Source organism: Monocercomonoides exilis (assembly GCF_001643675.1).
Source record: "Monocercomonoides exilis strain PA203 chromosome Unknown scaffold22-1379369, whole genome shotgun sequence".
In the NCBI taxonomy this organism is placed as follows: Eukaryota; Preaxostyla; order Oxymonadida; family Polymastigidae; genus Monocercomonoides; species Monocercomonoides exilis.
Genome location: NW_027150567.1, coordinates 411,887 through 435,204, shown reverse-complemented (window position 1 = coordinate 435,204; position 23,318 = coordinate 411,887). Strand labels below are relative to the sequence as shown.

General features: G+C 34.1%; 3 protein-coding genes across 3 annotated transcripts; 1 reads left to right on the top strand and 2 right to left on the bottom strand.

The window, feature by feature from the left end:
• Nucleotides 1-325: 325 nt before the first annotated feature.
• Nucleotides 326-2,731, top strand: MONOS_7547 (uncharacterized protein; the record flags this gene model as incomplete). Its single annotated transcript, XM_067877881.1, has 3 exons — nt 326-429; nt 485-611; nt 658-2,731. The coding sequence occupies 3 exons, from the start codon at nt 326-328 to the stop codon at nt 2,083-2,085; spliced, it is 1,659 nt and encodes a 552-aa protein (XP_067727439.1). The 3' UTR covers nt 2,086-2,731.
• A 1,221-nt stretch (nt 2,732-3,952) lies between these two features.
• Nucleotides 3,953-15,102, bottom strand: MONOS_7548 (putative Protein kinase domain; the record flags this gene model as incomplete). The annotated part of the gene is made up of 8 exons (XM_067877882.1): nt 3,953-9,912; nt 10,453-11,322; nt 11,725-13,272; nt 13,387-14,357; nt 14,428-14,504; nt 14,600-14,646; nt 14,712-14,892; nt 14,977-15,102. The coding sequence occupies 8 exons, from the start codon at nt 15,100-15,102 to the stop codon at nt 3,953-3,955; spliced, it is 9,780 nt and encodes a 3,259-aa protein (XP_067727438.1).
• A 676-nt stretch (nt 15,103-15,778) lies between these two features.
• MONOS_7549 (uncharacterized protein) lies at nt 15,779-17,818 on the bottom strand (the record flags this gene model as incomplete). The annotated part of the gene is made up of 1 exon (XM_067877883.1): nt 15,779-17,818. One exon carries the CDS (start codon nt 17,816-17,818, stop codon nt 15,779-15,781), a length of 2,040 nt encoding a protein of 679 aa, XP_067727437.1.
• Between the last annotated feature and the right edge of the window lie 5,500 nt (nt 17,819-23,318).

Below are 23,318 nucleotides of genomic sequence, written 5' to 3'. Positions count from 1 at the left end.
GACAATTAATTATATATATATATATATATATATATTTGATGAAATTTTCAAATCAAAAGTGCTGTATATATTTTAAAAAAGCATACAGCTATGATTTTTTTAAAAAATGGGACAGAATTCTTGCATTTATGAAAAAATCGATGATTTGTTCCAAACTATTTCTGATTCGAATAATTGCAAATTTATCATTCTCGTGCAAAATAAAATATAGAAATATTAAAAAGAAGAAAAAAATCTTTGGAAGCATTGTGTGGAACAAAATTCATAAAGCAAAAAATTCTGTCCCAAATAAAAAGTTGAAAATGAATAATTATACTTCGATCAAATGGAAAATCTAAAAGGTGTTGTGTTCAACGAGAAGCTTAAAGTTCTTCGTTCAACACCAAAAGAAGATATCATAAGTTCTCTTGCTGAAACTGTTGCGTATTCGTTTGCCTTTTTGTTGTTTTTGAACTATTTGAGATTAACCTTCGAATTATTTAAGTTCAATTGAGAAGAAAAATGATTATGATATTTTGCTAACAAAAGAACATCTCTTTTTCTTGTGCCCAATTGAACTTATGACTTCACGATATTTATCACTCAACAAGATTTTAACATTTAAATCTTTAGTATGTTAATTTTTTATAATTTGTGAAATTATTGAAAAATCTTTAGGATTCCGAAGGATCAATTTCACGTTTTTCTTTTGTTGTTGATACTTCACCTGAGCCAAACATTGATATTATTATTGAATCAAAATCTCCTTTTTCATCATGTTTTTATGATCAACTTAAATCTCAAGCAGAAAAGGCAAAACAAGGAATTTCTCAGATCCAAAGTGAAGACGAGCGACAAAAAAGTGGAGATACTGAGGACATTTCATCAAGCACTGAAAACACCACAATTACAACATTTCATTTTATTTCAAGTTTGAAGCACCAAGTCAAACGAAAGAGTAAAGAAGAATCTCAAAAAGAAAGTGGTGATAAACCAGAATGGGAGTCTTCCGATTGGGAAGAAGAAGAAGAACTTGCTAGCGATGCTGCCGAGAAAGACGACGCTGAAGGAGCAGAAAATGGGGAGGAAGAGGCAAAGCCTGAAGCTGCACCGAAGGCGAAGAATGTGCTGATCACCTCGACGCGGTTTCTGGCGAAGCTGAAAGGGAAAGTGCGGCAGCGGCGGCTGGAAGAGTCGCGGATGATAGCAGAGGCGAAGGAGGCAGACGAGTGGGACTCGTCGGAGTGGAGTGAGGAGGACGAGGAGGAGAAGCTGCAGGAGGCGAAGCAGGAGGCGCAGGAGGCGGTGCAGACGCTGCGGAAGAAGCCGATTGACACGAAGCACAAGGAGATGATGATGTCGACGGTGTTTGTGGCGACGCTGCGGCGGAAGGCGAAGAGGAAGATGACATCAGCGAACATTGAGAAGTATCTGAAGGAGGTGAGGGAGGAGATTAAGGAGGAAGAGGATGAGAGTAAGGAGAAGGAGAAGGAGAAGGAGAAGGAGAAGGAGAAGGAAGAAGAGAAGAAAGAGGAAATAAAAGAGGAAGAGAAAAAAGAGGAAATAACAGAGGAAAAGAAACCAGAGGTAGTTAAAGAGGAAGAGAAGTCTGAGAACAAAGAGAAGGAGGAAGAGAAGCCAGAAGCAAAACAAGAAAAAGAAGAAGAGAAACAAAATGAAGCTATTGGCGAACCAGTACAGAGAAAAACAGAAGAAAGCAATTCTTCTTCTTCTTCTTCTTCTTCTTCTTCTTCTCCGTCTCCGTCTTCAACTTCTTTTTCTTCAATCAACTCATCTCTTTCTCCTTCTTCCTCTTCTTCTTCTTCTTCTTCATCCTCTTCTTCATCTCCAAAGGAAGAAGAAAAGAAAGTCAACCAATCAGATTTAGAACCAAAACAGCCATCACAAAAGACAGAGAAAACTGAAGCTGAAAATAAAGCTGAAGAAGAAAAAGAATCAAAAACTGAAAATGAGAAAGAAAACAAAAAGAAAGCAGAAGAAAAAGAAGAGGAAATTGAAGGAAATGGCTCTTCTTGTTGTGGAACAGCGCTTGCTATTGCGTTTGTGCTGATTGTTACAATACCACTCTTCAAATTGTTTTCTTAAATAAATTAAAAATATGGAATTTTGTTATGGAAGAAGGGAAAATTGAATAAATAGAATAATAAATAACAAATAATGGTCTTTGCTTTAGCTTTGTCTCAATCTGAATCTTTAACTTTTCTAATCGATTCTGTTTTTTCTTAATGTTTATTTTTATTTTTATTTTATTTTATTTTATTTTAATTTCAGAGATTGAATTTTGCCTGTTAATGGTTGCGAACTCTCAATGGAAAAAAAATTTTTTTGATATTTCTTCTCGATATATAATTTATTTTTATGATTTTTTTGCCTTTCTTTTGATTTTTATTTCAGAAAAGTATTTAACATTTCTTTATAACCTCATCTTTTATTGGTTGAAAATCCTCTCAATTGGTTTGTGATTTGATAGTGCTTGTGGAAGGTAATTTGGTTGACAAGTTTTTATGTAAATTTTGATCTGAACGAAATTTTAAGATTTTTCAATTTTTTACTTTTGAAATTTCCTTTTTGAAAAAAAATGTTTATGCGAATTTAGTTTGCTTTTTTCTTTCTCCTTTCACCATTTTTAATCAAAAAATAATTTTATATTTTTATTTTCTAATTAAACTCCAGCAAGACATTTCATAGCATATCGCAAAAAACACAATACACAAATTACCATTCAAAGCAATTAACATCAATTTTTTTATTGTTTAATTTCCGTCTTTTTTCTTTCTTTCTTTCTTTCTTTCTTTCTTTCTTTTTCTTTTTCTTTTTTTGAGAAAATTTCAAAGAACAAAACAAAATATTTATTAAATATTGTTTTTTCACAAAGGTGATGAGAAAAGGCAACAATTAAAAATCAAACATAAAAGATGAAATGTTCGGTATATACCTCTTTAAAAAGATCTCATTCACTTTCTCATTCTCTCGCGCATTCACTCATTCACTCACAAAACATAGCAGCGATAATCAAAACTTTCCATATAAATACATGGAATTATTCATTATACTGCAAAAGAGTCAAAACATAATATCTTGTTTTCTTAATGAAGAAACTGATAACAAAATAAATGGAATCGAATAATAATTAAAAGTTTCAAATAGAAAAAAAAAGTACAATTTTTGAAAATGAAATGAAATAAAAGTTTAAACATAGGAGTTATCAGATTTAAAGAAATAACAAAAGAATTTTATCTTTTTTTTTTTTTTCATTTTATGAAAATTAAAAAAAATGATATTTTCATTCATTGAATCAAAAACATACCAAGCAATCTTCAAAATGTTAAAAAAAAAAACTTAAAAAGCATATCCAAAGAGAAATACATCATTCTCATTATCAAAATAAAATGATAATAGAAATATTAATGATTACAAATAAATGATAAGAAAAGAACGAATTAGATTTTATAGAAGCAAAATAGCACTCATGAAAAACTAACTTGAATAGAAAAAGGAAAAGTTAATATTTTACACAAGAAAGCTGATGAAGAAAGAAGAAAGAAGAAAGAAGAAAGAAGAAAGAAGAAAGAAGAAAGAAGAAAGAAGAAAGAAGAAAGAAGAAAGAAGAAAGAAGAAAGAAGAAAGAAGAAAGAAGAAAGAAGAAAGAAGAAAGAAGAAAGAAGAAAGAAGAAAGAAGAAAGAAGAAAGAAGAAAGAAGAAAGAAGAAAGAAGAAAGAAGAAAGAAGAAAGAAGAAACAAACAAAAAAGCAAATACAAAAATAATTGAAAAATATGATATTAAATAAAAACAACGATCACTTTTAATTGGATTTAAATAACACTTTATTTCATTAATCTCCAAAATTTGTGAATATAAATACATAAAAATGTTAAAAAATATGAACTATTGGATCTAAAAAAATAAGAAATTGTTAAAAAGAAAGAAGAAAAAAATACAAAGTTTCTGGAATTAACGTTTTGAATTATCCCTTCCTCTCTTCCTTCCTCTTCCTCTTTCTCTCTCATTCTTCCCTTCGCTTCCTCTTCTCTCTTCTTCTTCTCTTTCTCTCTCTTCTTCTTCTCTCTCTCCCTCTCCTTCTTCTTCCTGCCTCGCAAACAGATGAGTACTTATCATATTTATCAGATCCACCCACAGCTGTGCATTCCTCCCCTCATCCTCCAATCGATACACTCGATTCGGCGTGTGTATCAAAAACCTCTGATAATCTTTGCATTCCCCCAAAATCGTGCTCTTCCACGGAACTTCCCCTTTTAAAATCATCTTTTCTGGATCAACATAGAACAGCCTGGGCGTTGTGGTTAAGATCAGCTGCCTTGTTTTTGCAAACAACCCAACCCTCTTTTGCACACGAGACATAAACAAGATGGCTTCATTGGAAGAAGAAGAAAGGAAAGGAAGCCAAGGGGACAAGTCATAAGCAGAGTAACGAGGAAGAGAAGGGTGGGAGAGAAGAAGAGAGAATAAGGAAGAGGGGAGGGTGTGGGCTGCGGTGAAGGCGAGGGAGAGAGGAGGAGGGAGGGAAGAGGTGGAAGAAGAGGAAGAGGAAGAGGAAGAGGAAGAGGAAGAGGAAGAGGAAGAGGAAGAGGAGAAAGAAGAGGAAGAGGAAGAGGAAGAGGAAGAGGAAGAAGGAGAAGTTTGTTGAGGGAATTTTGATTCATCTTCTGTGTAATTTTGATGAGACGAAGAAGGCATAGGAGAAGGAGGAGGTGTAGGAGAGGTACAAGAAGAAGGATGGCTAAATGAAGAAGAAGAAGAAGAAGATGATGATAAATACGATGATGATGATGATGATTGATAAGAAGATTCATCTTTTTCAAATTCTTCGCTTTCTTTTTCTTTTTCTTCCGTTTTTTGTTCAATTGGCGATAAAGCAGGTGATTCTGGCTCTGGCTTTTCTGTTGTTTGAGGTTCCAAATCAACATCTGAAGAAATTATGATGTTTTCTTTTGCTTCTGATTCTTTTCCTCTTTTCCCACTCTTCTTTCTCTTGTTGCTCTTTTTCTTCTCTTTCTTCTTCTCCTCCCCCTCTTCTTTCTTTTCTTCTCTTTCTTCTCTTCCTTTTCCTTCTCCTCCTTCTCCCCCTTCTCCTCCTTCTCCTCCCACCATCACACTGTCTCCTTCAAAGCCAATTTCACAAAACACTCCCAATTCATTCGTAATGTCTTCTTCGCTGTGTGTGCGAGCCAATGGACGATGAATGACAGGAGGATTTGGATAAAACCGTTGAGGATGAGAAGAAAAGGAAGAAGGAGAAGGAGAAGAGGAAGAGGAAGGAGAAGAAGAAAAGGAAGGTGAAAGAGGAAGAGGGTAAGGAACAGAAGAAGAATCGCCTTGTGGAAAGCTATTCTTCTGTGAATATGGAGTCAAAAATGCAACATTTTCTGTTGTTCCGTCAAAAAATGAAGAACGAGAAGGAGAAGAAATGGCAGAAGTGGAAGAAGAAGAATTTGTGTAATTCCCTTCTATCACACTTCTTTCTTCTCCTTCTCCTTCTCTTCCTCCTTCTCTTCCTTCTCTTCCTTCTCTTCCTTCTCTTCCTCCTTCTCTTCCTTCTCTTCCTTCTCTTCCTTCTTCTCCATTTCTTCCCTTTCCCATCTCCACTCCCATCTCCTTCTCCTTCTCTCTCAAATCCGCCTTCCTTTCATTGCGAGGTGTGTTCTGCACACTTTGTGGCAGATCCACCACAAAAAAGCCAGCCGAATCAGAAGATCTCTTCCTTCTGTGGAAGATCTGCTCGTTTGCCTCTTCACTCAGAAGAGAAGAAGAGGCAGAGGCGAATGCAAAGGACGGGCAGACAAAACGATCGCTTTGTTCATTTTGAGCTGTTTGTTTGGTTTTTGGCTTGTTGGGCGATTGTTTTTTGGATTTGGGTTTTTCTGCTTTTTCATCTTTTTGTTGTTGTTCTTTTTCTTCGTTTTCTTCTTCCTCTTCCTCCTCTTCCTCCTCGTATTCTTCCTCGTATTCTTCCTCGTATTCTTCATATTCTTCTTCTTCCTCATCCTCATCACCTCCTTCTCTTTCTTTTTCTTCTTCCTCATTCATTTTCACTTTCACTTTCTTCTTCTTATTTTCCATTTCTCCACCAACATTTCCAAATTGAAGCTTCATTTTATCGTCACTTTCTGAATATCTTTTATGAGTCTCTTCTTCTTCTTCTCCTCCTCCTTCCTCTTCCTCTTCCTCTTCCTCTTCCTCTTCCTCTTCATATTCTTCCTCCTCTTCCTCATTGTCATCATCAAAATCTTCATCATCATCCTCTCCCTCCTCCTCCTCCTCATCCTCATCATAGTCATCTTCATCATCTTCATCATCTTCTTCCTCGTCTTCTTCCTCATCTTCATCTTCATCTTCGTCTTCATCATCGTCATACTTCGAATTCCATTCATCATCGCTATGGCAATGTTCGTCTCCCAATTGAATTGTCAATGATTGTCCTTCATCTTGTTCACAATTCTCTTCTTCTCCTTCGTAATTGTTTTCATTGTAATCGTTGTTTCTATCTGTTATTTCTTCTTCTTCTTCTTCCTCATACTCTTCTTCTTCCTCTTCAGACACATCATCATCTTCCTCTTCTTCTTGTTCTTTATTTCCACATCTTCCAATGAAATTAACTTTCTTTTCTTCTTCTTCTTCTACTTCTTCTTCAGCTTCTTTTTCCAATTTATCTGCTTTCAGCATCTTCAATCCTTCTTTTGCTTCATTTTGTTTTTCATTTAAAATCTTTTCAGTTCCTTTCGCTTCATCTTCATTGATTTCATTCTTCTTATTCCTCATAATCTTCTTCTTCTTCTTCTTCTTCTTCATTGTCTTTATCTTTTCTCCATCAAAACCTTCTTTTAATTCATCTTCATTCAACAATTGTTTTTCATTTGGACTTTTCTGTGTTTGCATTTGATTTTCTAATTGCATCTCTTTTCTTTTCATTTCCATTCTTCTTTTCCTTCTCAATCTTCTTAACTTCTTCTTTCTCCTCAACTTCCTCATCCTCATCATCTTCCTCCTTCTCCTCCTCCTTCTCCTCTTCCTTCTTTCCATTCTCTCCCTCTTCATCACCTCCTCCAGAGCATTCAACGCGTCTTCTTCTTCCTTCTTTGTGAACACTTTGAACAAATAGCCAGGTGCACAAACTATGTCTGTGATGATTGCGGATGTGGCTATTGCAATTCGCTCCTTCAGAACGTGGAGTGCATGGCATTGAGAGGGAGGATGGGAAGGATTTGAGAAAGAAAGGGGGGTATTGATATTGCTTTTAATATTACTGCTAATTCCAAGATTACCATTAGCATTACTGTTATTACTATCTTTATTATTAACATCTCTTTTATCATTGTTATCTCTTTTATCATTTTCATTATGAATATTTGTATACTGATTCGTTTCTGTTTTACCATCAAAACTTGGCTGGTTATCAACATCAACATGAGATTCAATATCTTTTTCTGAGGAAATGTTCTTGATCTCTTCAATCTTATCGTTTGTGGTTATATTGCTATTATTATTAGTATTATTCTCTGTTTTATCAGCATTTTCATTGTTATCAACATTATTATTTAATATTTCATTGTAATCGCTCTTGTTATCTCCAGTTCTTCCTTCAACATTCATTTCTTCTTTGTTTTCTTCAGTCTTTTCCAATTCTTCATTGTTTTCTCTAATAGCTTCTTTGTTTGTAACAGTAATATTTGAAGAATAGACTAAGTTATTCCTATTCTCTTCATCAACGCAATTATTGTTATTCTTCGTATCTGCTTTATCATTTGTGAAATTACTGATAAGTTCATTTTTGACTTTTATTTTATCATTTTCCTTTTTCTCTTCTTCTTTCTCCTCTTTCTCCTCTTTCTCCTCTTTCTTCAAATTCTTCTTTTCATCCACATCTTCATCTTCACTTTTATTTTCTTTTTCTTTTTCTTTTTCTTTTTCACTTAATTTTTGTTCAGTTTGCAATGGAAGATTTGAAATATCAGATGAATTGCAATTTGATGAAGAAGTATTATTAGCAGAATCAGTTGATGATTCTGATATTGAGACAGATAATGAAGAAGAAGAAGAAGTAGAAGAACAAGAACAAGAAGAAGAAGAAGAAGAGGAAGAAGAAGAAGAAGAAGATAACGTTCCTTCGATTTCCTTCTTTTCATTGCTATCTTCTTTGTTTTCTATCAATTCTTCGATTTTTCTCGTATCAACTTCATTTCCTTCTCTTTCTTCTCTTTCTCCTTTTTCTTCTCCTTTCTCTCTTTCTTTTTCTTCTTCTCTCTTTATTGTTTGGTTTTCTATTGTTTCATTTCTAATTTCTTTTTCTTTCTTTTCTTCTGTCTGTTGTTTCTCTTCTTCTTTTCTTTCTTTCTCTTCTTCAATTTTTTTCTCATTGACTTCTTCTTTTTCTTTCTCACTTTCTTCTTCCTCTTCCTCTTCTCCATCATCTTCGTCTTCATCACCATCATCCTCTTCTTCTCCATTATCGTCTTCGTCCTTCTCTTCTCCCTCTTTTTCCTTCTCTTCCTTCTCTTTTTCCTCCTCCTTCTCTTTTTCTTCCTTCTCCTTCTCTTCCTTCTTCTTCTCCCCCTCCCTCATCATCCAATAATCCCCCACCTTCACAGCCTCCACAGATGAGTACATAAACACCTCTTTTCTGAGCGGAGGAGGAGGAAGAGGAGCAAAACGAATCGAATTTCTGGCTGATCGAATAGATTTGGAGGAAAAAGAGAGAGAGAGAGAGAGAAGAGAAGGAGAATTCAATGAGTGCGTGAGAGAGAGAGGGAGAGGGAGAGGATGAGAATGAATAGAAGAAGAAGAAGAGGAAGAGGAAGAGGAAGAGGAAGAAGAAAGAGAAGAAGAAGAAGAAGAAAGAGAAGAAGAAGAAGAAGAAAGAGGAGGAGGAAGAGAAGGAGAAAGAGGTATATTGTGCATAGATTGATGAGAACGATGAAGTGGGATGGGTGAATTGAGAAGAGAAGAAGAAGAAGAAGAAGAATTAGAAGAAGAAGAAATGTTATTTGAAGAATTCATTCCGAATTTTCGTGATTGAGCAACTGGAGATAGAAGAGACATACCAAGAGAAGGAGAAAGAGGAGCATTGGAAGAAGAAGAAGAAGAAGAGGAAGAGGAAGAAGATGATGATGATGAAGGAGAAGAAGGAGAAGAAGGAGTAAAAGAAGAAGGGGGAAAAGAAGAATGAGAAGGAGAAGAAGGAGAAATTGAAGAAGAAGAGGAAATTGAAGAAAATCCAACGAAATGAGTGGATTTTGAGCGATTTGGAGGTTGAGGAGAAAATAATTGAGGATAAAGAGAAGAGAATTGGAGAGAAGGAACATGACGATGAGAAGGGAAGGAGGAAGAAGAAGAAGAGGAAGAGGAAGAAGAAGAAGAAGAGGAAGAGGAAGAAGAAGAAATACAATTTCTTTTTGGATTGAGGTGGATGAGACTGGAGAATGAAGAAGCTCTGTTGTGAAGCATTTTTTTCTTTCTGGGAACAGAAGGAGTTTGAAAAGAAGGGGGGAAATCAGAAGAAGAAGAGGAGGAAGAAAGAGAAGAAGAAGAAGAAGAGGAGGAGGAGAAGGAAGAGGAGAAGGAAGAAGAAGAAGAAGATAATGTTGTTATAGAAGGTATTTTAATTCTATTGGAAGAAGGAGAAGAAGGAGAAGAGGAAGAAGAGGAAGAAGAGGAAGAAGAGGAAGAAGAGGAAGAAGAGGAAGAAGAGGAAGAAGAGGAAGAAGAATTAAGAGAAGGAGAATTCAAACAATTACAAGAAGAAACATGATTGTTATTATTATTATTCATATTTCTTTTTGTTGAGATGTTTTTCTTCTTTTCCACCTTCTTTTTCTCTTTTGAAATATCAACATCTTTTTCATCTTTCTCATTTTTTTCATTTTTTTCACTTTTTTCACTTTTTTCACTTTTTCCTTCTTTTTTTGCAGAAAAACTTGATAAATTCTTTGCATTTTTAACATTTTTGTTATTTTTCACATTTTTTATGTATTTTTCGTTTTTATTGAATTTTTCATTTTTCACATTTTTATCATTTTCATCATTTCCCTCATTTTTCCCTTTTCCCCCTTTTTCTCCCTTTTCTCCCTTTTTCCCATTTTTCCCATTTTTCCCATTAATTTTCGGTTTATTTAGAATATAACGAGAATCTAAAGACATTGACTCCACGAATTCACCGTCGATGAGAGAAGGAGGAGGAGCAGGAGAAGAACAGAGGAGAGGAGGAAGGAGAAGAGAAGAAGAAGAAGAAGAAAAATGAGAAGAAGAAGAAGAGGAGGAGGAGGAGGAGGATGAAGAGGAAGAATTAAATGAAGAAGATAAAGGAAGAGGAGAATAAAAAGGAGAAGGAGAAGAAGAAGAAAAGGAAGAAGAAGAAGGCAGAGGAGGAGGAGAAAGAGGAGGAGGAGGAGAAAAGGAAGTAGTAGAAGAAGAAGGAGTGGGGGAACAAGAAAGAGAACGAGAAGGAGGAGAAGGAGAAGGAGAAAGAGAAGAAGAAGGAGAGGAAGAGGAAGAGGAAGAAGAAGAAGAAGAAGAAAGAGAAGAAGAAGAATAACAAAAAGATTTTTGATGAGGCATAGAAAAACGGTTGTGTTGGTTGGGTGAAGAGAGAAGAGGAGAAAGAGAAAGAAGAGGAGGAAGAAGAGAAGAAGAAGGAAGGGAAGAAGAAGGTGAAGAAGAAGAAGAAGAAGAAGAGGAAGAGGAAGAGGAAGAATTCGAACTCGAATAAGATGGAGAAAGAGGAGTAGGTTGTATTTGGGGTGAGAGCGAATGAGGAGGAGTGGAGATTTCATTGAAATGTGAATGGAGAAGAAGGAGAGGTGAAGTTTCTCTTCTTTCGATGAGACGAGGATGAGGGGGAAGAGGAGGAGGAAGAGAAGGGGAAGAAGAAGAAGAAGAAGAAGAAGGTGATGGCAAAGGAGATGAAGAAGAAGGTGTTGATGATGAAAGAGGAGGAGGATGAAGAGGAGGAGGAGGGGTGTGAAGAATACAATGTGAATGGGAATGAGATGGAGAAGAAATGGAAGATGAAGATGAAGATGAAGAGGAAGAGGAAGATGAAGAGGAAGAGGAAGAAGAAGGAGAAGAAGAAGAAGAATTTAACAGAGAAGAAGAATGAAGTGGACAAAATGATTGAGGAATTTGGGATGTGAAATGAGAAGAAGAAGATGATGATGATGAATTTGATGAAGTGTTAGAAAGAGTTGGACAAAGAGGAAGGAAATTTGTGTTTGAAGAAATGGCAGAATTTGAAGTGGAAATTATGTTATTTGAAGGAGAAGATGAGGAAATTGAAGTGGAAGGCTGTGAAAGAGGAGAGGAAATATCATCTGTTTGTTGGTGAATGCAATTATAATAATTATTGTTGCAATTAATACAACAACCATTATTATTATTATTATTATTATTGCTGCCGGAATAAATTGTATTTGATCCCATATTATTATTTTCGTTATTATTATTATTATTAACATTATTTGATGGATTGCTATTACAGTACTTACAACTGCATACGTTATCGTTACTATAACAAACAGAATCATTGCTGTTAATATTGCTATCACTAATAATATTACTAGCATTACTACTATTAACAGCATAATTATAAGCATTGGTATCAGTAATTCCAATATTGCCATTATTTTTATTATTATTACTATTTGTGCTATTAATATTAATAATATTACTATTAGCATAACTATTGCTATTAATATTGAAATTATCTGCCAAACAGAATGGGACGAGGGGGAGAGGGAAAAAAGACGGCGGGGGCGCGTCTGGAATGAGGGACAGCTCTTCGACATTGGAAGGAGGAGGAGTTGGAGTGAGACATTTGTGTGGAAGAGGAGTATCAGAAGAAGAAGAAGAAGAGGAGGAGGAGGAGGAAGAGGAAGAGGAAGAAGAAGAGGGAGCGGATGGAGAAGGAGAAGGAGATGAAGATGAAATGTTATTATTATCAGAAGAAGAAGAATTTGAGGAAGAAGCAGAAGCAGAAGAAGAAGCAGAAGAAGAAGCAGAAGAATATTCATTTGGAGTATCAGATTGCAATATTGTTGTCTTGGAATTGACATCACTTTGATTATTTTTAGCTTTCTCTTCTTTTTCTTCTTTTTCTTCTTTTTCATCTTTCTCTTCTTTCTCTTTAATTTCTTCTTTCTCTTTCATTATTTTTTCATTTCCTTCTTGCTCATCATTGAAATTATCATTTTTCGCATCATTTTCATTCACATTTGTAATATTAGTATCTTCTTTGTGATTATCACTTTCTTTTTCTTTCTTCTTTTCTTCTATTTCTCCGGTCTCTTTTATTTCTCCGATTTCTCCGGCTTCTTCGGTTTTTTCTATTTCTCCGATTTCTTTTGTTTTTAATAATTCGATTCTTTCACAAATTTCTTCTTTCTTTTCTTTTTCTATCCCTTTTTTCTTCCCTCTCTTCTTCTTCTTCCTCTTTTTCTTCTCTTTTCCATTTTCCTGCTCCTTCTCCTTCTCGTTATTGTCTTTCTCTTTCTCTTTCCCTTCATTTCCCCTCTTTCTCTCTCTCTCTCGCTTTTTCTCCATCTTCTCCCACTCCCCCACAAATGGATTCACAGCCACCGGAGGCGCCAAATTGTGTGTGACAAGAGGATTCGTCAGAATCAGCCTCATCCTCTGCTGAGCGGCATATTGGATGGCTGCTAAGGAAGGGGTGAGATATGAAGAGGAAGAGGAAGAGGAAGAAGAGAAAGGAGAAGAGGAGGAGGAAAAGAATGAGGAAGAAGAATAACCAAAAGAAGAGGAAGAGGAAGAGGAAGAATTTAATGAAGAATTTGAAGAAGAAGAGCTTGAACTAAAAGGAGCAAAAGATACTTTCATGTCATTTCCATTGCTATTTCTATCATTTTGATTCTTCTCATGTCTTCTTTCTCTTTCTTCTCTTTCTTCTCTTTCTCTTTCTCTTTCTCTTTTATCTTCTTCTCTTTCTCCTTCTCCTTCTCTTTCTCCTTTATAATGAAATCTTCCTTCTGAAAACATGTTTGATTGGTTAAGAGAACGAGAATGAGAAGAAGAAGAAGAGGAGGAGGAAGAAGAAGAAGAATTATGTGAATGTTTTCGTGAATGTTTATGATTATGATTATGATTATGAGAAGGAGAAGGAGAAGGAGAAGAAGCTAAACGAGAAGGCGGAGGAAGAGGGGGGTTGTCTTTTCTAGCCAGGGAAAGAGCAGAATGAAGAAGAGAAGAAGAAATAGGAGCAGAAGAAGAAGAGTCCAAAGGCACGTGGAAGAAGAGAGAAGGAGGAGCTGAGGGCTTTTGGAGGAGAGATTGAGAATGAAAGGAAGAAAAAAAAGAAGAAGAGGAAGAAGAAGAAGAAGAAGAAAGAGGAGAAGAGGAAGAAGAAGAAGATGATGATAAACCTCCTTTAGCTGTATTTGTTGAAGAAGAAGAAGCAGAAGCAGAACCACCACACACCATAGGAGCAGGGATATATACCTCTCCTTTCCTTTCCTCTTCTCCTCTTCCCCTTCTTTCTCCTCCTCCTCCTCCTCCTCCTCCATCCATCTCAAAGGGAAACAAATTCGACTGGAAAGGGCGATAATCAGGAGGAGGAGACAAGGCAAGTGTCTGCCAGTTGATAGAGCGGAAGAAGGGATGGTTTTTGGCATTGGCCATTGAAATGCGTTTGGATGGGTCGAGTTGGAGGAGCTGGCGGATGAGATCTTGTGCATCGGGTGGGAAGCAGGAGGAGGAGGAGGAGGAAGAAGAAGAAGAAGAAGAAGAAGCAGAATTTTCATTTTCAGATTTATCTTTTATCTTGTTTTCATCTTCTTCTCCATCTTTCTCTTTATTTCCTCCTTCCTTCTCCTTCTTATTCTCCTCTTCCTCCTTCTCCCCTTCTCCTTCCTCCTTTTCTTCCTCTTTCTCCTTCTCCTTCTCCTCAAAGCAATACTCTGCCTTCAGAATCTTCTCAAACACAAGAAACGGCGTCTCGCTTGCAAAAGGAGAGCGTCCAGAGCAGAGGAAGAATAAGAGGCACCCCAACGCCCACATGTCAGAGAGGAAAGTTGCGGGCTGGCTCTGAAGCACCTCGGGGGATACATAGAGAGGGCTGCCGACGAATTCATTGGTTGGTTGAGGGGAGGTGAAGGAAGAAGAAGAAGAAGAAGAAGAAGAAGAAGAAGAAGACTCATTGGCTGATGTGGAAGAATCGGCTGTTGATTGGCTGTTGGAATTGTCTGATTGCTGGGTGCTGTTTGAGTGGCTGTCGGGGCATTTTGGAGGTTGATTTAGCATCGACGCTTCGATGGCTGTCCCAAAGTCGGTAAGCTTAAGATGGCCATCTGCTCCAATTATAACATTCTCCGGCTTCAAATCTCGATGAACAACACTTTTTTTTGATAATCAGAATTGAAGGGGAAAAAATAAATTCAATAACTTGTATGCATCACTAGGCAAACCCCATTTGATGAACGAAATCAACTGCATCAAATAATTCGGCTGCTGCATATCTAGCAACGTCAAGATTTAAATGTTTCTGAAAAAGTCAGGTTGAATAAATTAAAAAAAAAAAAATTCAAAATTTCCCAAGAAAATGAAAAGAAATAAAAATAATCTAAAACAAAATCGAACTCCTTCCAAAGATGACAAATCGTTGCATCCAAGTTCCATTAAAAAATCTTTCAAAAAAACAAATTTTTTCGAATGGTTCAATAATTAAATAATAATTAATAAAGATGCAGACAAAGATATCTAGGCGACTGAAACGCTGCAAAGAATTTGATAATGTTAGGATGACTTAATTTTGTCATAATCTTCTTTTCTTGAAGAACTGTGTGCTCCTGATGAAACCTTTTAAGTTGATGCTTGTTAATAGCTTTCAATGCATATTTATAGCCAGTTTCTTTATTTTTCACTCGATAAACCTATTTAATTTTAGAAAAGTCATTATTTTTTCAGCAATGAATTCAATTATTATGGCTATAATTAAAAATATAGAATTATCAAACATTGGCATAGGAGCCTTTTCCAATAAGTTTCCCCTCTGTAAAATCAGAACGTTGCAATATGTGACGTCTTGATCCAGTTTTATTGTCACGCTTTTGCTTTGCAACATTACTATTGCTATTTTGCATCAAAAAACTTGATCATGATAGATAATAAAATTTTAAGATGAAACATTTATTTCAAGATTTTCATCAAAATTGAGCAATAAATTAATTCTTTTATTCCTTTTTCTTCACGCAATGAAGTTTCTGCAATAACTGGAACAAAAAGCGTTTTTGGAATTATCATGAAAAAGCGAAAAAAACAAAAATGAATGCAAGTTTTTAATTTTAACAATCACTTTAATAAAATATTGCAAATATTGCACATATTAATCTGGTGAAGATTTCTTGCTTTTTTTCTTTTATTTATTAAAAAAATGTGATTTGGAAATGAAAAAAATAAAAAAAAAGTCGTTCCTATTAAAAGAAAGAGAGAGAGAGTGGGGAACGGGTAGGGGGGTTGAAAAATTACTAGCCACAAATTTAGTGAATGTACATGCCTTTAGAATCAAATAAAAATAGATAAGGTTGCTCAATGAAATGAGCCGACTTTAATAAATCTCCTTTATTCTCAAACATTGAACAAGAAATATGGAATTACAAATTTCATAACAAGTGAGGAATGGTTAACATCATTAAAAAGAAAAAAAGATAGATATTAAAAAACTTTAATACAGACTGCAATAAAATCTTTCTCCAAATAAAGAAATCAAATCCAAATTGAATGCAGCAAAATGCACATCTTTCAATCAACTACAGAAGATTAAGCATAAAACGACTTAATTTCTTTTTCATCGTTTTCAATGCATCTTTTGAATTGCTCAAAATAGCCAATACACCCAGCTGTTTGATTCGAAATTCTTCCACATTCTTCAACAAATTTTTCAACTTCCGTTGGGTCATATTTTCCTTCAATTTTCAAAGAAATAGTTTTTTGCTGCTTACGAGTTTCTTTTAGTTTCCCCATTTTAATTACAAAACTTGCTAAAACCTTCTGATTATCGCGTGGCTGATGAAAAAGTGAAAAGTTTTCTTCTTCTTCTTCTTCTTCTTCTTCCTCCTCTTCCTCTTCCTCTTCCTCTTCCTCTTCTTCTTTTTCTTCTTTTTCTTCTTTTTCTTCTTTTTCTTCTTCTTTTTCATTTTCAGTAGCTTTGCATTCACATACACTCGACAAAAACGAGGATTCAGCTGAAGAAGATGATGATTTTTGCCGTTTTCCTTCAAAAGAACTGGACATTGATGGCACAGCAGAAGAAGATGGCGAAAGAGAAGAGGAAGTTGATGCCATCAATTTCTCAGCTTTTAACTGATTCACAAATGTCTGTGGAAGATAGAGCTTTGCAAACGAAAAAAGTTGATCTATCTTTTCCCGATTTTCTTCATATTTCTTGTCGCATTCATCACAAAATTGCAAAATTTCTTCAACTTTTTTAACTCTTTTCTGCCAAACTTCTTTCATCATTTTCGTTTCATCAAGCTTTGCTTTTGTATTAATAATTTTTTCCTTTGTTTCCTGCAAAAAAGCTATGCTATTGCTAGCCTTTTCAATCTGTTTACTCATGTCTTCCACTCTGGATTTTAACTTCCAGATTTTTTGTGCATTTGTCTGTAAGTCTCTTGATGGGGCAAAAAAGTTAATTGTTCCTTCGCACACGCATAACTGATTTGGCATGAGAAATTTCAAAAGAGGAGTAGTTAAGCTGGAAGCAGCAACACCAGTAACATTCTTAATTTTTTCAGAGGGAATTAATTTTGTCGCAAACGAAATTCCATTTGATGCTATTTTATGAATTTTGCTTTCTGCCTTGAATGCTCCTTGAAACCATCCATTTTCAATTTTCGGAGTCAGTCTTTCATCATCGGGTTTTGTGTATTCATTAGCTGCAGAAAATTCAAACGTTGAGTTTGGTATATTTAGAGGAATATCAACTGTTATTTTATTCGAAAAGAATCCATCTCTTTTTTTAAAGGTATAATACGCGTATAAAACAGGCTCATCTGTATCAACTTTAGCAAGTTTTTCTTTTTTGGATTTGATCATATCCATATTTTTAGCAATTGAATTCTTTTCATTTTGGATTCTGGAATCCACAAGTTCTGGAGTTTCAATATCCAACTTCCTCATCTCATCAAATATTCTCCTTTCATCTGAACTCAACTTGCAACTGTCTTGCTCCAGCATATTTATTAAATATTCGCATGATTCTTTGATCAATACCAAATTTTTGGGAAAATGCATCCTGCCAATCATCGCTTCCACAAGCCAACTAAGTTTAATTGCCATTTCAGAAGCAGTATTAAGGAACATGAAGGACTCTGGCGTACAGCGGCCAAGCGATAAACGATCAGAATTAATATAATAACTAGTTTTACGCAAAATTATACCAAGTCTATTGATAGAGTGTTTGATCATTGGATCATAATATACCAATCGTCCTTCTTCAAGTGCCTTTCTCAGAACAACGAGAATTTTTAGTTGATTCAAGCACTTCACCAAATTGGATTTTTCTATCTCTGTTGAAGCGCTTGCTTTTTCAATAAGTATTCTGAAGGTCTCTTCATCACTTAGTGCATTTGAATCTGAAAGATTAATTTGCTTGAAATATTTATTTTTGATCTCATCCATTTGCCCCTTATACATTTCCATGAACTGCTCGTGAAGGAATTTCTCAATTTTTTTTGTTTGGATCTCTTCAGGCTCTTTGTTTGCTTTCAGTTCGTATTTCAGTGGTTCTTTGCACTTGTTGGCAACAAATAAAACAGGAAGATTCATGTCCTCACAAATATCGTTCACCAGCAGCATGTCTTCTTCCAATTTTGATAAATTGCAGTAATTACTAAATTCAGAGAGATACAAAACTGAAACTTTATTGCATTTTCTCAGATTCGCTTCCAATATCAGTGTATTTAGTATGTCTGTTACAATATCGATATTGGTTCCATGAAACCCTCGTGTGTCTAACAGGCACCCTTTTTTTTTGAGATGATAAATTTTTGGAAGCTGTGTTTCAGCAATTCTCCCATTTCCAATTTTTGGCCCTTTTGACGATTCGCTGACTTTAACGATTTTTCCATCTCTGGTTTCTTGCAGAATTATTCCCTGTAAAGCATTTATCAATGTGCTTTTTCCCGTTGAACATTTACCAAGGATTATAGTCAAATGTTTATTTGATCCACATGAATTGTGATGATTACAGAATTCTTTCATAATTCTTTGTGCTTCCTCTGTAGTAACGTTTCTTTTATGAAGTTGTGCATCTTTTTCAATTTGCAAATGAAGTTGAGACATTCAGTTTTTCACAAATTTTGATTAACTTTTTTGAAATATAAATATTGGTTATATGTTTTCATCATATCAGATACACCAAAAATAATCCAAACTCTAAAAAAATAATTCATATAAAAAAATTAATAATTCAAATTCGTTATTTATTAATTCGATTTCGAAAAAGAATAATTCAATTTCGAAAATGAATATTTCAATTTCGAAATTCATTTATCACTGAAATTTTTAATTTATCTCGAGAATGGATTTCAGAAAATTTCAAGTGATTTTTAAACCAATCAAATATTAAAACTCAAAAAAAGTGATTTTTAAATTGCAACTTTTGATAAAAAAATTATTTAAAGTAATTTGACAATTTCAAAAATTATCACTCAAAAGATACGGTTTGTTCAAAAAATACCGGACAAGATCGATTTCACAACAATCACAAGAGGAATAATTCTGACAATTTTCTTCAAAATACATCCCATCAATACAAACTCAATTGATAAACGAGACTTTCAAAACTTCATCGTTTATACTCAGATAAAAATAATTTTTTTAAATGTCGGAGAAATAGGATTATGAGTATCTCCGAGATTAGAAAAATAATTTATTCTGAGCACAAATGAGGTTTATTGGAAAGTTTTATATGAGTAATTCTTTTTGAAAAGTCGCAAACGTTTAATTTTCAAATAAATAAAAATTTCATATCTTAATCAAATTTCGGTTCCCGCTCATACAATTTCACAATAATGTGTTGAATAGCATTGTCAAGTTATATCCTCCACTTTGATGAAGTTACATTAGCTGGAACCGAAATTTGATTAAGATATGAAATTTTTATTTATTTGAAAATTAAACATTTGCGACTTTTCAAAAATAATTACCCATATATCAAATGAGTTTGCATATATGAGATGTGTTTTGAAAAAAAATGTCAGAATTATTCCTCTTGTGGCTATTGAGAAATCGATCTTGTCCGGTATTTTTTGCACAAGCTGTAATCATTTTGAATGAAATGGTGGTTTTTTATCAGCACATTTTTTCTAATCCGGATAAAATTTAAAATAACCAAATATTTCTTTTCTCTTTTCACATTTTTAAAACAGTTTTCAGTATATGGGGGGAAATATGGACTTTAAAGCTTTTTATGCACAATACATGAAAAAATTTTTTCACTGATAACATTATTGAACTTAACCAGATTTCAAAATAAATTTGATTTTCATATCTGTTAGCAAACATCATTGATATAATAACATCATGTTGTGTGACATCACATGCATTTCAAAAAATAAACCTTTTTTTCAAATTTTTTTGATCTCAAAAAGTTTATTGCAGGTGCAAAATATTTCAATGAAAATGCCTGAAGTCTAATATTTTGTCCCATATTGGAAAAAGTCTGTGATTAAACTTTCAGACAAAATTTCTTCACCTAATCCATGATGTGGGCAGATTGGGGGTTTTAGCTTCTCCATCTCTGATTTGTGCCTTTCCTGAGGAGAAAAGGTGATAGCAAGGAGGCTTATTAAGTTAGTATTAAATATTGAATATTTATTTTGATATTTTTTCATTTCAAAAAAAAAGTGAGAAACTTTTTGAAAAAACACCACAGATCAAAAAAATATTCCATTATTATATTTCTATTAATATCTGTTTTCTTTAAAATGCTTAAAGTTCATTTTTTTTATGAATAAAATTTCATTCGAACGCATCATAATTATGTTCGAAGACCAAAAAAAAGGAATTTTTATTAAATATTTTGATCAAAATAAATTTTGATTTTATATAAATAAACGAAAGCAAAAAGAAATGGATATTCGTAGGAAAACTGTCCATTGTTCTTTTGTAGAACAAAGTGAAATTTTGGAGCATAATATTTAAAGAATGTTTCAGTTGATATAATTATAAAATTCTTGCATTTTGTTTATTTCAGAGGGTTTGATTTATTTTTCTTTGAACATTTGCCTTCACCATTTATTTTTATTGCATGAAAACAAACTGTGATGATGAATTCAAGCATTTTCCACTAAAAATCTGCTTAGCAAACATGAAAATTTACAAAAACAATCAATTTGAGAGTTCGAATAAATCATCTTCTTCTTCCTTTTCCTCATCATCAATTTTTAATGAATGGAGTTGGTGGAGATTATTTAAGTGGTAGCAGAATTGAGTTTTGGCTATTTTTTTTTTTTTTTTTGAAAAAGCAGAAGAGAAACGAAGACGAAACAGATGGATTTTGTTTACGGAAAGGAACGATATTTGGAGGAGGAGAAGAAAATTTGAAAACAATGATCATTATAAAAAGAATAGGTTTGTATTTTTTATATTAGTGCTTTTTATCATCAAATATTTTTTTGTAGAAATTAGATTGTTTTGCAGGTAAATTTTATGCCAATGAATGAACATGGGATGCAGAAAAAGAGGATATAAAATGCATTAAAGAAATCAGAAAATATTAATTGAATGGCCTATGGAAGAATGAACAGCCGCAAAACATTAATGAAATGAATGAAAAAGAAGATAATTAATTATGAAGGTTTGGGAGGACATTTACTGTGAATCTTGGAAAAAGAAAAGAGAGATAGCGTGAAAATGATTATATGGCTGAAGAAGATATCTGGAAAAAAAATTGCGAAGAAGCGGATACTTTTAAGAAATATGAATGAAAGAGATAATTTGAATGAAAAGGAAGAAAAAAATAAAAAATAAAAATAGAAATTTGAGGGATGTTAGAAGAAGAGCAAAGAGAAAAAAGAAAAAGAAAGAAAAAGAAGATGAATACAAAAAAGAAGACTGCTGTGATGGAAATGACATTGCTTATATTTGTGAAAACGGAGAAATCATAGAAACAATTTCGCTCAATGAACACTCAATGTTCAGCAGCATGCTGTTGAAAACACTCTCTTTCAAATGAACCTATTTTAGCTGCACTAAAGAAGATGATATAAACAAAACTTTGCAATACATTGGCTCCTTCCTCTCTCTCTATTCCAAGCAATCTCCTTATGAAGTTTCATTATTAACTACCCGTTACTCAGTGGAAATTTAAAATTATCTGCCCCTTCCACCTCGTTCATTCACAGCCGCAGTCCTTCCAACTCCACAGCCAGCCTCACTATTTTGAACAGCGCTCACCACCTTTCTTTCTTTCTCACCTCCAACTGCACCACATCCACTAGCCTTTTCATCCCTGCCTCCGCTGACACATACGAATGCACCTGCACCTGATCATCCAGCACTGGCTAACCGTCTTAAAAACTGCTCTGTTCAGTGATAGGAAAAGAGTAGATCTGCACTTGGCAGCATTGCACACATCTGGATGAATCAGGCACAATGTGAAGAAATCTTTGCTCTGGAACTCTTCCAGTGCAGATGCGGGCATAAGTGTGAATTAATACCTCTTTCAATTTAACGAATTTTTGAACAACAACAGCATAGTGGTAATTAGCCTAAAAAAGCAACACTTTTTGGTGGAGCAGTTTTATGATTCTTGAACAAAAATTTCATCGATAAAATTTTATGATCAATCCCATAACTAAATATTTATTTCTTCTTTTCAATTTTTTTGTGCGAAGGCGGAAGAATTGAAGCTCGATTGTTGTATCTAATAATACAATTCTTAGTGTATCATAAATGAAGTTTGCATTTGCAATATTCTTATTACATTTTATGTGTTATTCTCTTAATATTTAACTTTCACTCATTTGTCAATAACAGTTCATATTATTATGTTAGAAATAAAATTTTTCAATGAAAGCTTTCGTGAATCAGGATATGATGATTATGAACAACTTTTAATTCCATTTTTTTCAGAGAAATCAGTTATTTATGAATAATTAATTTTTTAAAATTGAAATGCTTTTTTTAAACATAATGGCTATCATTCTTGTTATTTTTGATATTGTTGAATGAGACATAATTGAAGAAAATGCTAATTGTTCATTTCACTTTTGCGAAATTGTTTCAAATAGAAAATGATTGTTTGTGAATTACCAAAAAATGTGCGTTACAAATGATATTTCTTTTTTGAAGGTTCGTTTTATTTTGATGAAAAGAATGAAAAACCTCAAAAGTTGAAAAGATAAAACATCTGTTCACGAAGGAAGAATGAAAAAATGAAAATGCAATTGTTCAATGTTTTCAGAAATTAAAGTAATATACAGCGAATTTTCGATAACATCTCAAAAAACATAAAATGAATTAGTTGACGTTGTTGTCTTAAATAGTTATTCGCTAATTTCCCTCAAAAATAGCTTCAACTAATTCAACTCTCAATTAGTTTTTAGCTCTCACAGATTTGTTTATTGTCACACTTAAAAAGGAATAAATGCATATGGTGCAAACTTTTTCATTGCAAACAAAGCTGCTACAAATGCACTTTGAAAGCAACGAACAAGCCAGATATGTTTCTTATTCCGCAACATACAAAATTCGATAAAAAATAGCCATATTTTGAATCGGCTCCTTAGAAGTTTTCATTTTTTTTTTAAATAACCAATCAAGACACAAGCATTTTGATTACAAAGAAAACATTTGTTTCACATCCTTCTCTTATATTTTTGAGAGCGCCATGTTATGGGTCAGTCACGATCGCTGATCAAAAAGAAGAATGTCGACTATTTTCATGGGAACCGGACTCGCTACCAAACTTTGTGCAGCTCCGCTGACTGGAGACCCTCTGAGTGCAATTCCCCCAATATCAGGGAGTTATTTCGCTTCCCAATCAAATGTTCAGTCTGCACTTGATGGACGTACAGATCCAACACGAATTGAAGAGGATGAAGGAGATTGTTCTCTTCAACAAACATTTATCGAAATATTTGAACAGCCTCCAGAGGTTTCACTTTTCGATAAGCATCTTCCAGAGAATGAAATTAACGAAGCGTTATCATTATTGAAAGATGAAGATTTGAGTCCTATATTCCAGAATGCTCCACCACCATTTAATAGATCCAAAGTATTTTGGAAAGATGCTATCGATCGTGCGGGGGAACGGACGGAAACATATCTTTATTTGGTAAAAATAGTTACT